Here is a 12,763-nt window from a genome sequence, read left to right on the forward strand (position 1 = left end):
TTTGTTTTCTTTGGTTTGGTTTTGTTTTTTTGTTTTTTTTAAGACACAACACTTGACATTTCCTTACCTAAGGACTTGAAAACCTCTGGGCTAGCATACTTGCCATCAAAGTAGACTGTGTTGTTCTGGGAGTCAAAGGCACGGCACATTCTGATGAACACAACCTCTAAAGACCCTAAAATAGAAACAACGTATGTTTGACTACAGAAGGAGAGACTTCAGTTGCAAAGAGCAAGTGAGGATTTAAAAATAATGCTCTGCATTCATTATCAATTGAGTAGAGTAGTAAGTTGCTGTGGTGTAACAGAGCATAGTTTGGTTTGCTGGTAGAATTAAAAGGATTCCCATAAAGCCCTTTACAAGTTTTTGCTAAAGCAACTTAGTTAATGCTAATAAACTCTAGTAATGTTTTTAGAGTAACGAAGTCTCCGAAGCCAAAGCAGCTCATGTAAATTTATGTTCACAAAGCCTTAACAACTTGGTCCAGTATTTGCAACCTGCATTACTTCTACAATATCTTGCAAAAATATTGTAGAAAAAAAAAATCTGGATTTTTACCTTGAAATATTCACTATTAGCAATCAAAAAAAAAAAAAAAAAAAAAATCCAACTTTTACATCTTAACACACTCATTACTCCCTTTGTCAATAATGAAAATTTAATAGGTAGACCTGAACTCCTTCTCCCCAGAATAACTCAGATGGTATTACTTCAAAGACAGACAATTTGCAAGGTTTTCCCTTATTTAATTTTAAATGATCATTGTACTACATATGAATATATGCGTATGCAACCACTATATGTAATACCTTCCTTAGGCAAAACTAATAGAAGCAGACCTTAAAACTGACCCACATACCTGCTTTTAAAAGCACAATTTGATCATTTTGACACAGTTCCATAAAACCATCAATGCGTTTGGCAAATTCCACTACATACTGTATAGCTTCTGTTATTTTGACTGCGCATAACTGCCACATTACCTCCCTTTGCTGTTTGAGAGAGAAGAGAAATTCAAAAATTACTAACCAAGCTTTGGAAACCTCATTGTCAGAAAGTAAAACTGAGCTAAAAAAACACCAGACAACAAAGTGGAGTAAATTTTCTCCAACACTCCTGGCTACAGTCTGCTTAAAAGACAAGGGGAATTGACCTCAAAGCCAGAGCCTCATGTGGATAAGTGACAATGCAACCATGGAAGACTTCTTCAGTCATATCAGAAGAGATCCAGGTTGGAGTATTTCTATTTCATAGGCCCAAAATGTCGAAATGTAATGATTCTGGTCATTTCAGTGGGCATTTTATTCACTGCATGAAAATAAAATACCAATTTACACCAGCAAGGCATGATCATATTTTTCTTATCAGCTTCTCTATTTTGTACTGAATGTAAATTATCAACCTAACTCATCTTCAGAAGGATACACGTAAAGATGTTCATATGTGAAAATCACCTTAATAACAACATAAAGAAGGCATGCAAGTAGTGAGTTTTTCCAATGTTGATAATAACGCAGAATGAAATCACCTAAAGTAGAAAAAATTATATTCCTAAAGGTTAAATATTCTTCTGTGGAAATTAAAAATATATTCAAAGAACAGTGTGCTTCAGCAGTGCTTCCCAAGGCCATTTTCCAAAAGTAGCCAATTGGTAGTAGCTTGTGGATGGAAGGCATGCTGGAAATAACATTGATTAGATCTTACAATACCCTGGTGGCATGGCAGCACTGTACTGCTACTCCACAGGTAAAACCCAAACACTGAGGGACAACTGGAGCATGAATCAGGGTTAGTGAACCCCAAAGGCTGGAAATCTGATGGAGCTCTGTTTATAAACTCAAAATGAAACACAGCATGTAACATCACAAAACTCGGTGGCTTTGGCTTTTGTTGGCCTTTTCCTATACCTGTAAAAATGACAAATGCAAAGGATATCCTGACCATCTTGCTGCTTTTGATTCTAGTGTATTTTTTTTTTAAACACACAGAAATAAACATTCTTGATAGTAAAGAGAAAGCGGTGAAAAAGTGAATTTTGCAGTGTGTTATGGAAATACCATGCTTTAAAGAAACCATGCCATAGCTTGGCATGCTTTTATACCTTGTTCTGATAGTTCTCAATTTCTTCCTGCAGAAAAGTTTGCCATGTTATCTGCTGTAACTCCTCTCTCAAGTACTGGCAAGTTTCCATGTGTGACTTGGAAATATTCTGTGCAAGATGTTCTAAAAGAAAGAGCAGAAAGCGACACACGTTAAAAATGCAAAGCTATACCTTCAGACACGAGAAAAGCTCATGTATTTCAGATGCAACAGGGGGAGGGGAGAGGGTGAGCTGAGAGAGAAAACTGCTTTAACTCGCGTCCCCTTGGAACTGGCTTTGGGAACGCACAGCCATTTAACGCCCGGCCGGAGGACGCGGCCGTGCGCGGAGCCGCCAGCAGAGGGCGCGCGGCGCACGCGCAGCGCTGCGCGCCATTGAGCCGCAGTTCGGGAATAGCGGCAGAGCGGGACAAGGGGGGACACGGAAACCTCAGCGGCACGTCCGTCACTGGACACCCGGGCTCGGACATACACCATGGAGTACGGCCGCAGGAAACTGAGGGAAGAAGCGGGGTGATGGACCCCTGAGTGAGGGCACTCAAGTGTCCATGGACACGGCCGCGCTGAACGCAGGACGCTGTCAGGGACTCGGGACAAAATGGCACTGCCAGCCAGGCAGAGCTGCCAGTGCCAAGGCTTTCCAAAAGAGAAATACAGTTACCACCTATCTAGCGCTCTCTCAAGCAGGACTCTTGTCCTATGAGGCTTCTTGGGAAGGAAAAGTGTCTTTTTTTTTTTTTTCTACTCTCATACAATTAAAAAAATATCAGGAAAATGCATCTATTAGAGAATCCAGATGATTAATATAACACACTGAATCACTAAGGGTTTTTTTCCTTCAGCTTTAGAGTAGTCACCTAGTTTACTGCACATGATTTTAAATTTCCATACAATGTTTTAATTCCAAATAAAATTATTTTCTGCTGCTATACTTGATTAAAAGACCCATAAAGCAGATTTACATTTAGTAGTAAAACTTGGTTCCATAAACCTTTAAGACCACTTTCAAAAGCCTGAATAGAATTTAGATACCCAAGTTCCACTTTATCTTTCCTGCCCTAACCATTCAGGTGGGCCAGTTCTCCTATTTTAGCACGGGGCAAGTAGAGGCCTGGGGACTTGTCTCACACAACTCTGCTTGTTAGGCCACTGAAAATGAAGGCTCAGACCAAACAGGAATGGTGGTCACTACAACATGGAGGTATTCTGAGGGACTGCATTACTGGGTCTTCTGCGAAATTGGCTTTGTTTGGTAATGATAAAACCCAACTCTTCACAAACTGAACTGCTGGACCAATCAGTCTGTTTAGATTCACGGTTAATGCATTGGTAATCTGATGTAAGGTATCACCTGAAAAGTCTTTAACATACAGCTGAGGGAAAATCAGATTGTATGTGCTACCTGAGCAATCAGTAAAGTAAAACACAAGGTAATTTATACTTTGTCACCATAGCTTTAATGCATTTCAGAGCAGTTGGGTTTTTTCAGAAGTGTGTACTTAGACACTTGTTCTTGGTAGCAACAGCTGACAGCATGATCCCTGTGCCCTCGCAGGATACAGGAGGCAAAATATTCCCATGTTATTCACAAACCTCCGCCTCACTTCAGGACTGTATTTCAGCACACACCTAAATACTTTCATTGAACAGCCACACCTTTCTAAATTGAAACCTTCATCTGGCAGACAAACATTCTTCAAACATTGCTCAGTAATGTCAATGCTGGGCACCCAAATCATGCTGTGCAGGGTTTAAATTAAGCACTATGTAAATAAAGGTAAGCAGCAAGACAAAGTTAGTTTAGGCCTCTGTTTCAAACTCAATACCCAGCCTACAAAGGAAAACCCCCCCCCCCTTTTTTTTTTTTTTTTCTGTGGGTTTAATGTCAATCTTTTTAATACCTTCCATGAGAAAATTAGCAGTCATTCCACTGAGACAAAGCTGGTAGCACTGCGTTTGCCCTGACTTTTTCTTCTGATTTTTACCTATCTGAAATTATTTGAACTAAAGCCAGACACAATATTTTAGCTATCAGGACAAATTATATTGCAGAGGACAGCATTCTGCAACATAAGGACGTTAAAAAGTAAGCTTCTTGTGACTTCCTCTCTGCAAAATTTCTCAAAAAAACGTAAAATAAACCACACAAAATTTTTATTTGGAATACCTGATTTTTCAAACTATTTTTAGGTTTTCATAACAAAATAATTAGAAAAAACCATTGCTTTAGGAAGCAAAATCAGTTCTAAATTCCTGGCTGCTTACGTAAGTAATGGAATCATGAAACTGCTTCTTTAATGTCCTGTTCCACTTTGTTTATAACCAGTTCACACAGCACACTAACACCAGTCTCAGCTGTTGACAAGTCATACTTGTGGAATTCAGCCCTAGTGTAATCATTAAGGGAAGAGTTTAAAGTAAAATGTGCTAATTAATGTGGTTGTTATAAGGCTCTTAGAGAAATTATCAAAACTTGCTACATTCAAAAATGTCCTTCAGTATCTGCGGCCAGATCCTCAACCAGTGACAAGAACTGCCCTCAGATTAACCCAGTGCTTTTCCCAGGTGAAGAGCAGAAGAAAATCAGTCTTACCACTTTTTGTTGGGAATGACAGTACTGAGATAATGAAAAAGGAGATAAATTGTTAAAAATAATCTGCAAATAAAGAAATGCCCCGTCTGTTTACTCAGCACTAAAAATTAGCTTCTTAATCAGTATTCCAAGGGTTCTATTACAAGGACTGAAAGCAAAATCATCACTGGTAGAGTTGATCAACTACAGGCTCATGGGAGCTTTAGTCCAGAGCAGTAAGGAGTTCCCCGTGTGCCCTGAGATCAGGGTATTTACTGTGCACTTCACACAAGAATGCCCATACATGCCCACAGCTCTACTGAAGCAGCATTCTTGCTATCACCTGGCTACATGTGTCACTTTAATCCAAAGGGTACTGTTAAGACAATTACAATGGAAGCTTTTCTCTCTCATTACCTAATTCTGCCATGGACACAGTTGGAGAGGTCTCCCCATTTGTAAAAGAACAATAAGGGAAGAAGCCCGATGCTGGTGTGTAGTCACATATTGGTTCTGGTTTGATTCCATTAATATCAAGACCCGACTGATCTGGAGAAGGCTGTATGTCTAAGTAGAAGCTGCTAACTGCAGAGTCTGCTTTGCTACCTTCAGGGGTATGCCCATCAATGTAATTACTGAGGTCGTCATGTAGCTCTGTTAACCCATTGGTGGTGATATTGTATGTTGGTGTGAGTGGTTCTGCCTCTCCTGGCTGCTGCTGGTGATCCCGCTGCTGCTGCTGCATTCGGTGTTTCTGCACCTCGGCGTACAGGCTGTCCCTCTGCTTTTTTGACATTCGACCAAACTTTACAGCTGAAATACAGACACACAATAGATTACATTTCTGCACATCCACCACTGCCTTTTAATTGTTTTGAGTCTTTAAACTCTACATGGAAGGACACAGCCCAAACCCCAAATGTGCAGGATGGGCAGACCTAAGAACCACTTCTCAGTTACAGGTACACAGCTGCAGCACCTGCTCTTTAAAAGACTGTCTTGACATGCGACTGAAATGGACCATTACAAGTCACTGGTTTAGCTCAATTCATTAACTTCCCACTTCTGTACTGAAAAGATTTTCTCTTGTATGTCTGTTGAGGTTGACAGATGCATCTCTTCAGCATTCAAACCCTACCTAGAAAAGTAGAAGCTGAACTAGAACACAGTGGCCTGAGACAACTGTCCAGTTCCAACCAGCTGAACATTCACACTGCAGAGTGAAACTAGAGTGTGGTGCCAACATGTTGGGTCCGTCTCAATGTATCAATAGCAGGTTTTACTGATATTGGGACTAAAGCACGTGGGAAGAACCATCAAACCTGCTTTCAGTGCCACTGTGACAAGCAAAAATGTTTAGTAGATTAATAACTGTTAAGCCTACATGTGTGCGCACACAAGTGCATGTGTGTATCTCCACAACATTACTATGACTTTAAGGAATATTAGCTGTAAGCCAGCAGCAACTGGTTTGCAGCATCCAGGGAATTCCCAAGGACGCAGCATGTGATTTCAAGGACCTGTATCAGCTGTAAAAGCCTAATCCTTCAGGAAGGCAACTACTGCCTTCTGCTTTTCTCTACAGGAAAGCAACCACTTTGGAGGAACTAGTCATAAAACGATCAACTGTTTCAGGTTTTTAGTCTGATGACCAACAAAAAAAAATAGAGACAATGTAATTCAAGAAGTAAATGTAATCTGGAAACAATCTCCTTGATCGGGCCTCATGTACCTAGAGTAATGTGTATGTATTTGTAGAACACGCAGCGCTGCTGTCACTGTGGCAGGGGAAAAGACTGAGTCAGATCTTCAAATGGGTAAGTGGTGGCAGCTCCATTCCATCTGTGGGGGAGGTGTGCAAGTCTCAGCTGCAAAGCCAGTTCTGACTGAATTACATAAGCAGCCGTTTGGCAGAGGCGGGCTTTCGTCACTACTCGAGCTGCAATTTTGAGCTTAATATTAACAGCACTGGAACATCTTTTCTTCAGAATTCTATCTTTGAAAAAACACTGCATTATTTTTCTCTTTGCATTTTTTCCCTGATTCATTATACACATATTTAACTTCTGTCGATACTGTGATGCAGTTCTGATCTGTACCCATGCACCAGGCAGTGCTACTTGCAACTACAGGTCACTTAAGTGGGAATGAACACATAGAGGAAGTATTAACATGAGACCAAAAAACTGCATCTTCAAGAAATGACCAGAGACAAAGCTCTTAATTGGGAACTGTAATAGATAAGTAGGAAAAAAGATAAACCCAAGAACTTTGTACATGCCCTGATTTATATATATTTATGTGAATATACAGCAACATCTAAAAACATACAGCATATAACATAGAAAAATATATAGCAACATCTAAAACTCACTTGATGAGCTCAACTATCAGCCCAATGCACAATTAGAATATAAATGCTATGTTTTTTGGTTTACCATACATCCTACTACACCTTATGTTAGTTTTTGCAGCTAGGCCCCGAGTTAGCAGAGCTTACCATCCCGAGACATCCCCACAGCAAGGCATTTCTGTAAGCGACAGTGTTGGCAGCGGTTCCGACTGGTCCGGTCGATCAGACAGTTCTTCTGTCGAGGACATGAGTATGTGGCATTGCTCTGCTGACTCCTTCTGAAAAAACCCTGGGATGCAATTACAAAATACAAGTCAAGAAGCTGTTAACTGATGGAGCAAATAAAGACTCTGAAAGGTAGCGTACCTAACAGAAAATGAAGTTCAAGTGCTCTATAGTCAACTAAAGGAAGTTAAGAGGGTTTTGTTGTTGTTTTTTTTTCCTCTCCTAGAAACAAACAAAAAACAGTAACTAGCAAGAAACAGTTAATTTTAAAAGTGTTGTAATACATAAAGGAATTACACTTTTTATTCACTGATTTTACAGATCCCATATTACATATGGTACACCAGCTGTTTCAAAATGAAATAAAACTAATTATAGACCTAGATTTCCTTGATTTCCTATCTTTCCCGGGTCAGCATAGTTCTCCAAAATAGAGAGGATTCAACAGCTACCACCCTATTCTGCTCTCTGGAGTGACAGTGGCAGGCTCTGATGTTCAGCCTTGGCAGTGTGTGTATGTGTTTAAAAACACACAGCACGATGCTGAGTAGTTTCTCCTACAAAGAACAATTTCTTAACATGTTTTTTGTAGACTCATAGAATCATGAAGATTGGAAAAGACCTCTACGATCCTGAAGTCTAACCATTATCCCAGCACCACTGTGTTCACCACTAAACCCCAAGTGCCACGTCCACACACCTTTCTGAACACTTCCAGGGATAATGATTCCACCATTTCCATGGACAGCCTATTCCAATGCCTGCCCACCCTTTCAGTGAAGAATTCTTTCCTAATATCCAATCTAAACTTCCCCTGCCACAGCTTGAAGCCATTTCCTTTTGTCCTGTTGCTGGTTCCATGGCAGAAGAGCCTGACCCCCACCTGGCTCCATCTTCCTGTCAGGGAGCTGTAGAGAGCAAAAAGGTCACACCTGAGCCTCCTCTTCTCCAGATAAACAACCTCAGCACCTTCAGCTGTTCCTTACCAGACTTAAAACCAGTAACAGACTTGTGCTCCAGCCCCTTCCCCAGCTCTGCCACCCTTTTCTGGGCACACTCCAGCCCCTTAATGTCTTGCTTGTCTTGAGGGGCCCAAAACTGGACACAGCACTTGAGGTGCCTCACTAGTGCCCAGGACAGAGGGATGGTCACTGCACTGGTGCTGCTGTCACCTATTGCTGCTATTATGTGAGTTAGTTTGATGCTGACAGCCCAGGTTTTGTTCAACTGCAGGATTTAGATTCTTAAGGAGGCGGAAAGCTAAAACATGTTTTATGTATGATCTCTTTCCTGAGTAACCCCATCTCCAGAGAAAGCCGGAGCTGGAAGGTTCTGCACACCTACAACTTTATTGTCTCCTCCTGAAGGGTACATGTCATTAACCACTACGCAGCTGTTTGCTTTGAAGTCCATTTCATCCTTTTGCCACAGACTGCCCAAACATATGCTGCTGTGTGTGTAATACCTACTTCACAAGGATTATGCAAAGATGTAGTCATTCTAAAGAAGCCTCTGAGAGCAGTGAGCACGCTATTTTAGTTTTACGTTGCCACATAATGGATTAATTAACAGTGCTGCAAAGAAAATAGTTCCTTGGAAAGGCTGGGCACCTTTTAATTAAAGCTGGACTTTTACCAATTTGTTATTTACTCAAAGGTTTCATGCTGGAGTCCCTCAGTACATGCACAGATACTTGGTGAAGCAAATAAAGGAAGGACATCTGCATGACAAGTCTCAAGTAGTCAAGTACTTCATATCAAAGTGGCTGCAGACAGAAACATGGCAAAACACTGAGACAAAGCCCCTGCTCCATCTTAGCAGAAGGGCACCAGTCTTTGTTGATTACATCCCTTTTATTAAAGCTTTACTAAGGAAACACGGAACAGAAAAAAAAAAAGTAAGGAAACTGAAGATGCTGTCTTTAATCCTGTTTCCCTGTACATAATTTCTTCCCCTTTTTTTCTGGTCTTTGTTTCTATATGACTGAACTTTCAACTGTTTTTTTCACGTTTGTCAATAGTGAGATGATTTCACTAAACTGAAAGTATTGCACATATTGAGCTCCAATTGAATGCACTTCACCCTAAAGAAAACCTGAAATACCATGGAAATGCCTACCATTCCAACATCACAACTGATCCCTCTGGAGGAACCAGCTCTTGGGTAGACAGATTAACTTCCAGTTCTGGGAGCACCTTCAGTGGAGCCTGTCACTCCAGTGCAAGTACAAGTGGGTTCACTACTAAACTCCAAGTGCAATGCCATTCACCAGAAAAACAGGATTAGGGACTGAGCTGACCAGTGACTGGTAGGCGTTCTGCAACAGCCCCCGAAAATTTCAGTTCTCCAAACACTTCCCTAGTTACACTGAATGACATTCTCACACATGAACTGCATGAAACCCTCTACCACTCTGCAATTCTGAAAGTCAGCCTAATCAATATGTGAAACTAATGTGTCCCAATAACCTCAAGGATCCATATGTTTTCCCCTTTAGCTGAGGTATATACTGATTCTGAATTGCCAGTTTGGTGTATTTTATTAAGAGTAGCCTTTTATTAAGAATTTTATTAAGAATAGCCTTGTCAAGCTGAGGATTATTTTTAGTATTATAATGGAGAAAATACTGGCCCTTTTCCTTTTCCAGATTTTCCCTAGAGACACAGCTGCTCAATACATTTTAGTGTACAATATATCAGCTAAGTTACAGCTTGAAGCTAGATTTTCAGTAGAGCAGAACTGCCTGAACCCAGGCCTTTAAAAGCACTTGCACTTTACAAATCAGAGATACAGTAGAGTGCTTTTAAAAACAAGCCAAAGAAAACATCAGTAGTAGCTAAAGAAACAAAGAAACCTTTCCACAAACTTCAAAAACTAATCTAAACTTGTCCAGAGCTCAGAAACACAGGTATCTGAGATTTGGGAGTGAATTGACAACGAAGGTCATGTCAGAATTTTTTGTTCTACGGTACTGTCATTTACTTGTGAATTTTGTACGCTTTTGGTGGTCCTTGGGCTTTCACATGTAAGACATGTGGGGAAGTTCCTATTACAGGAGCCTTCCGTAAGTACCTACAGTTTCTTTCTAGGTTTTTTCCCTCCTTTATTAAAAGGAGAAATGCTCTATCCTGTTGTTCTATTCCCTAGCTTTTGCCAGAGGCACGGAGCTGGCTATAATTTTTCCATCAGGAAGGAGGAGGTGGATGCATGCTTGGTACACGTGTATACGTTCAAGCCTTATGCAAGCTAGCCCAGGCCACATGCTTTAATTGCATACATGTTTACAGCCATTATTTCATGTGACCCAGTGGGCCAAGGCAGAGCCACCCCTCCTGATCAAGCACAGAGACAAAGCTGGTGCTGCACTAAGGGAGCCCCAGTGTTGGACCAACCACTCTGGCCCATGGCACATCGGGGCCAAGTCTCGGCCCCTCCTGAAGTCAACGCAAAGATCCAGCCCCAGCCACTGAGTTCTGCACGTTCTCTTTTCCTGCAGATGGATCCACTTGGTGCCAGAAGAAGAGCAGAGCACATTACAAGCCACAGATTGGTCCCTGCATTTCAGACTCCTATTTATACACAACACAGTCTATGGGTTTTCATTTGCTGCCAAGAAATCAGGTTTGGGGAAAAAAGGGTGCAAGAACTTTTCATCTGCAAGTCAGTCTGAATAACAACTTGTTAAAAAAGACTTTGAAATGTAAATAGCAGTTTTTGCAAAGTCTATTAATAGTTTCAGTGATTTCTCTGCTCAGCAGCTCAGCATTGGAGATAGTGGTGTCTGAGCTGGCTCCTGAGCCAGTTGTGCTTCCCTCGTGCCCCAAATGGCACCACACAGGCCCCCTCTCCACCGTGCACAGGCTGAAACGCTGAGCTCATGTTTGGTCTTTTGACAAATTTTCATTTAATGAATTGATTCCTACAGTTCATTAACATACCCACTTCCACTTCTGTATACACATATGTCTTAATTAGCTGCTCATTGGCTGTTTAATTACAAGAAAACAGCTGACAGCTGCCTTGGTGCATCCTAATGGCAGACGTTTTGGAATGACTGCATGCAAGCCTGTGACAACAAAGGCTTATTCATAATCCCATGATTTATAGCTAATACTTAAAGACTTCCACGTATCATTAAGTTTTGCAATATTCTGAGCAATTAACAATTAGTTGGGGGGAGTCATTCTTTTACTGTTTTCTAAAGCAAACCAACACAAATTTTCTTTAAAGTAATATCAGAAAAATACACTGTAATACAAAAGACAGGCAAACATTCAAATCGGATTTTTAACCCTTTTATAACCAGCAGCACATATCTTAGTTGTAAAGGGAGGAGAGTGCTCTGACAAAATTGTTTATTAAACAGTGTTAATAAAATATTTGATAACAAAGTTATAGTGTCACTGAAAACAGAGCAAAACCGTTCAGTTTTACATGGTAATAAAGACAGGAGTGAGCTTGTGTTTGTCGACGAATGAAAGCAAGATGGGCAGGGACAGAACACCAGGTATTGCTTCCTGAAGTAAAGAACCCGGACGTTCTTTGCAGTTACAATGAACAAGATCATCTGAGGTCTTAAAAGACACGAGGCAAAAGCCAGTACTGACAAACCTTTGAAAGGAAAGGTCTGAAATGCCCAGAAATGCCCTGCATGGATGGTTTTGTAAGACCAGCTGCATGCAGTCAGGTAACGAGAGAGATCACTACTGCATTGGTGTGTCAGCTGGGCATGAGCTATTGACAGCACCACCAAGTAACTGCATCTGCAAATTAAATTACATAATTCATTGACAATGTGGAACTGAGTTCAACTTTCAGCTAGGAGAAAAGAACATGGATGTGTACAAACCACTCTCCTTTCCCAGCATGGTCCCTCCTACAGCATAAAAGGTTGTTAATGGGTTCCCACAGCTAAGGGTTGAGTGAAGTGCCCCACACAAATAGAGCAGTTTTGTCAGTAGGGCTCCTACAACCACCCTCTCTTTAAAAATTTATTTTATTTGTAATAAGCCACAGAAGCCCTCCTAGATAAAGCGTAAAATACAACCTGGCTAAAATCCTCAAATTTTCACTTTAGGGGGAGAAGATGAGGGGATGTTAAATTTACTTTTTTAAAGGCAGATTCAGATTGAGCTAAATAGGCTGATGGGTTGGGAGTACTCAGGGCCTGTGCAGAACACTGACACTAACTTCATAAAAACAGCAACATCATAGCAAGGTAGGAAATGAAAACTTCCCAAGAAACACTAATGGGTTTCATTACAAATCTTCAAGTCTAGTTATGTGAAATGCAATATAACAACAAAACCTGGCCAGAACACTTTCAACTCTGTGAAATGCAAGGGTTGCAAAGCTGCAGAAGAGCAATGGGCTCAGCAAAAGTCAATTTGTCAAGAGCTGGTCTGTGATTTCATCCGTGATACACACTAGAACTGCACAGTAGGTCTCTGCAACTAAAACTTCACTTTAAGTTTTGAATAAATTATATTTCTGCTGGTTATCAGTATTTAGAG

At 40.8% G+C, this 12,763-nt stretch overlaps 1 protein-coding gene across 4 annotated transcripts in view; it reads right to left on the bottom strand.

Annotated features, from left to right (window-relative positions):
* The window catches only part of RORA (RAR related orphan receptor A), a 72,199-nt gene that overhangs the window by 14,502 nt on the left and 44,934 nt on the right, over positions 1-12,763 (bottom strand). For 3 of the 4 annotated variants that reach the window (XM_082290665.1, XM_082290663.1, XM_082290664.1), the window contains exons 3-7: positions 7,173-7,314; positions 5,090-5,485; positions 2,102-2,223; positions 860-992; positions 68-175 (exon numbers count right to left, since the gene is read on the bottom strand). In XM_082290665.1, the coding sequence (XP_082146791.1) occupies positions 68-175; positions 860-992; positions 2,102-2,223; positions 5,090-5,485; positions 7,173-7,314 (901 nt within the window). The remainder of the gene's footprint in view (positions 1-67; positions 176-859; positions 993-2,101; positions 2,224-5,089; positions 5,486-7,172; positions 7,315-12,763) is intronic. The other variant, XM_082290666.1, reaches the window with a different exon arrangement.

The sequence above is a fragment of the Coloeus monedula genome (assembly GCF_965178545.1).
Source record: "Coloeus monedula genome assembly, chromosome: 14".
NCBI lineage: Eukaryota > Metazoa > Chordata > Aves > Passeriformes > Corvidae > Coloeus > Coloeus monedula.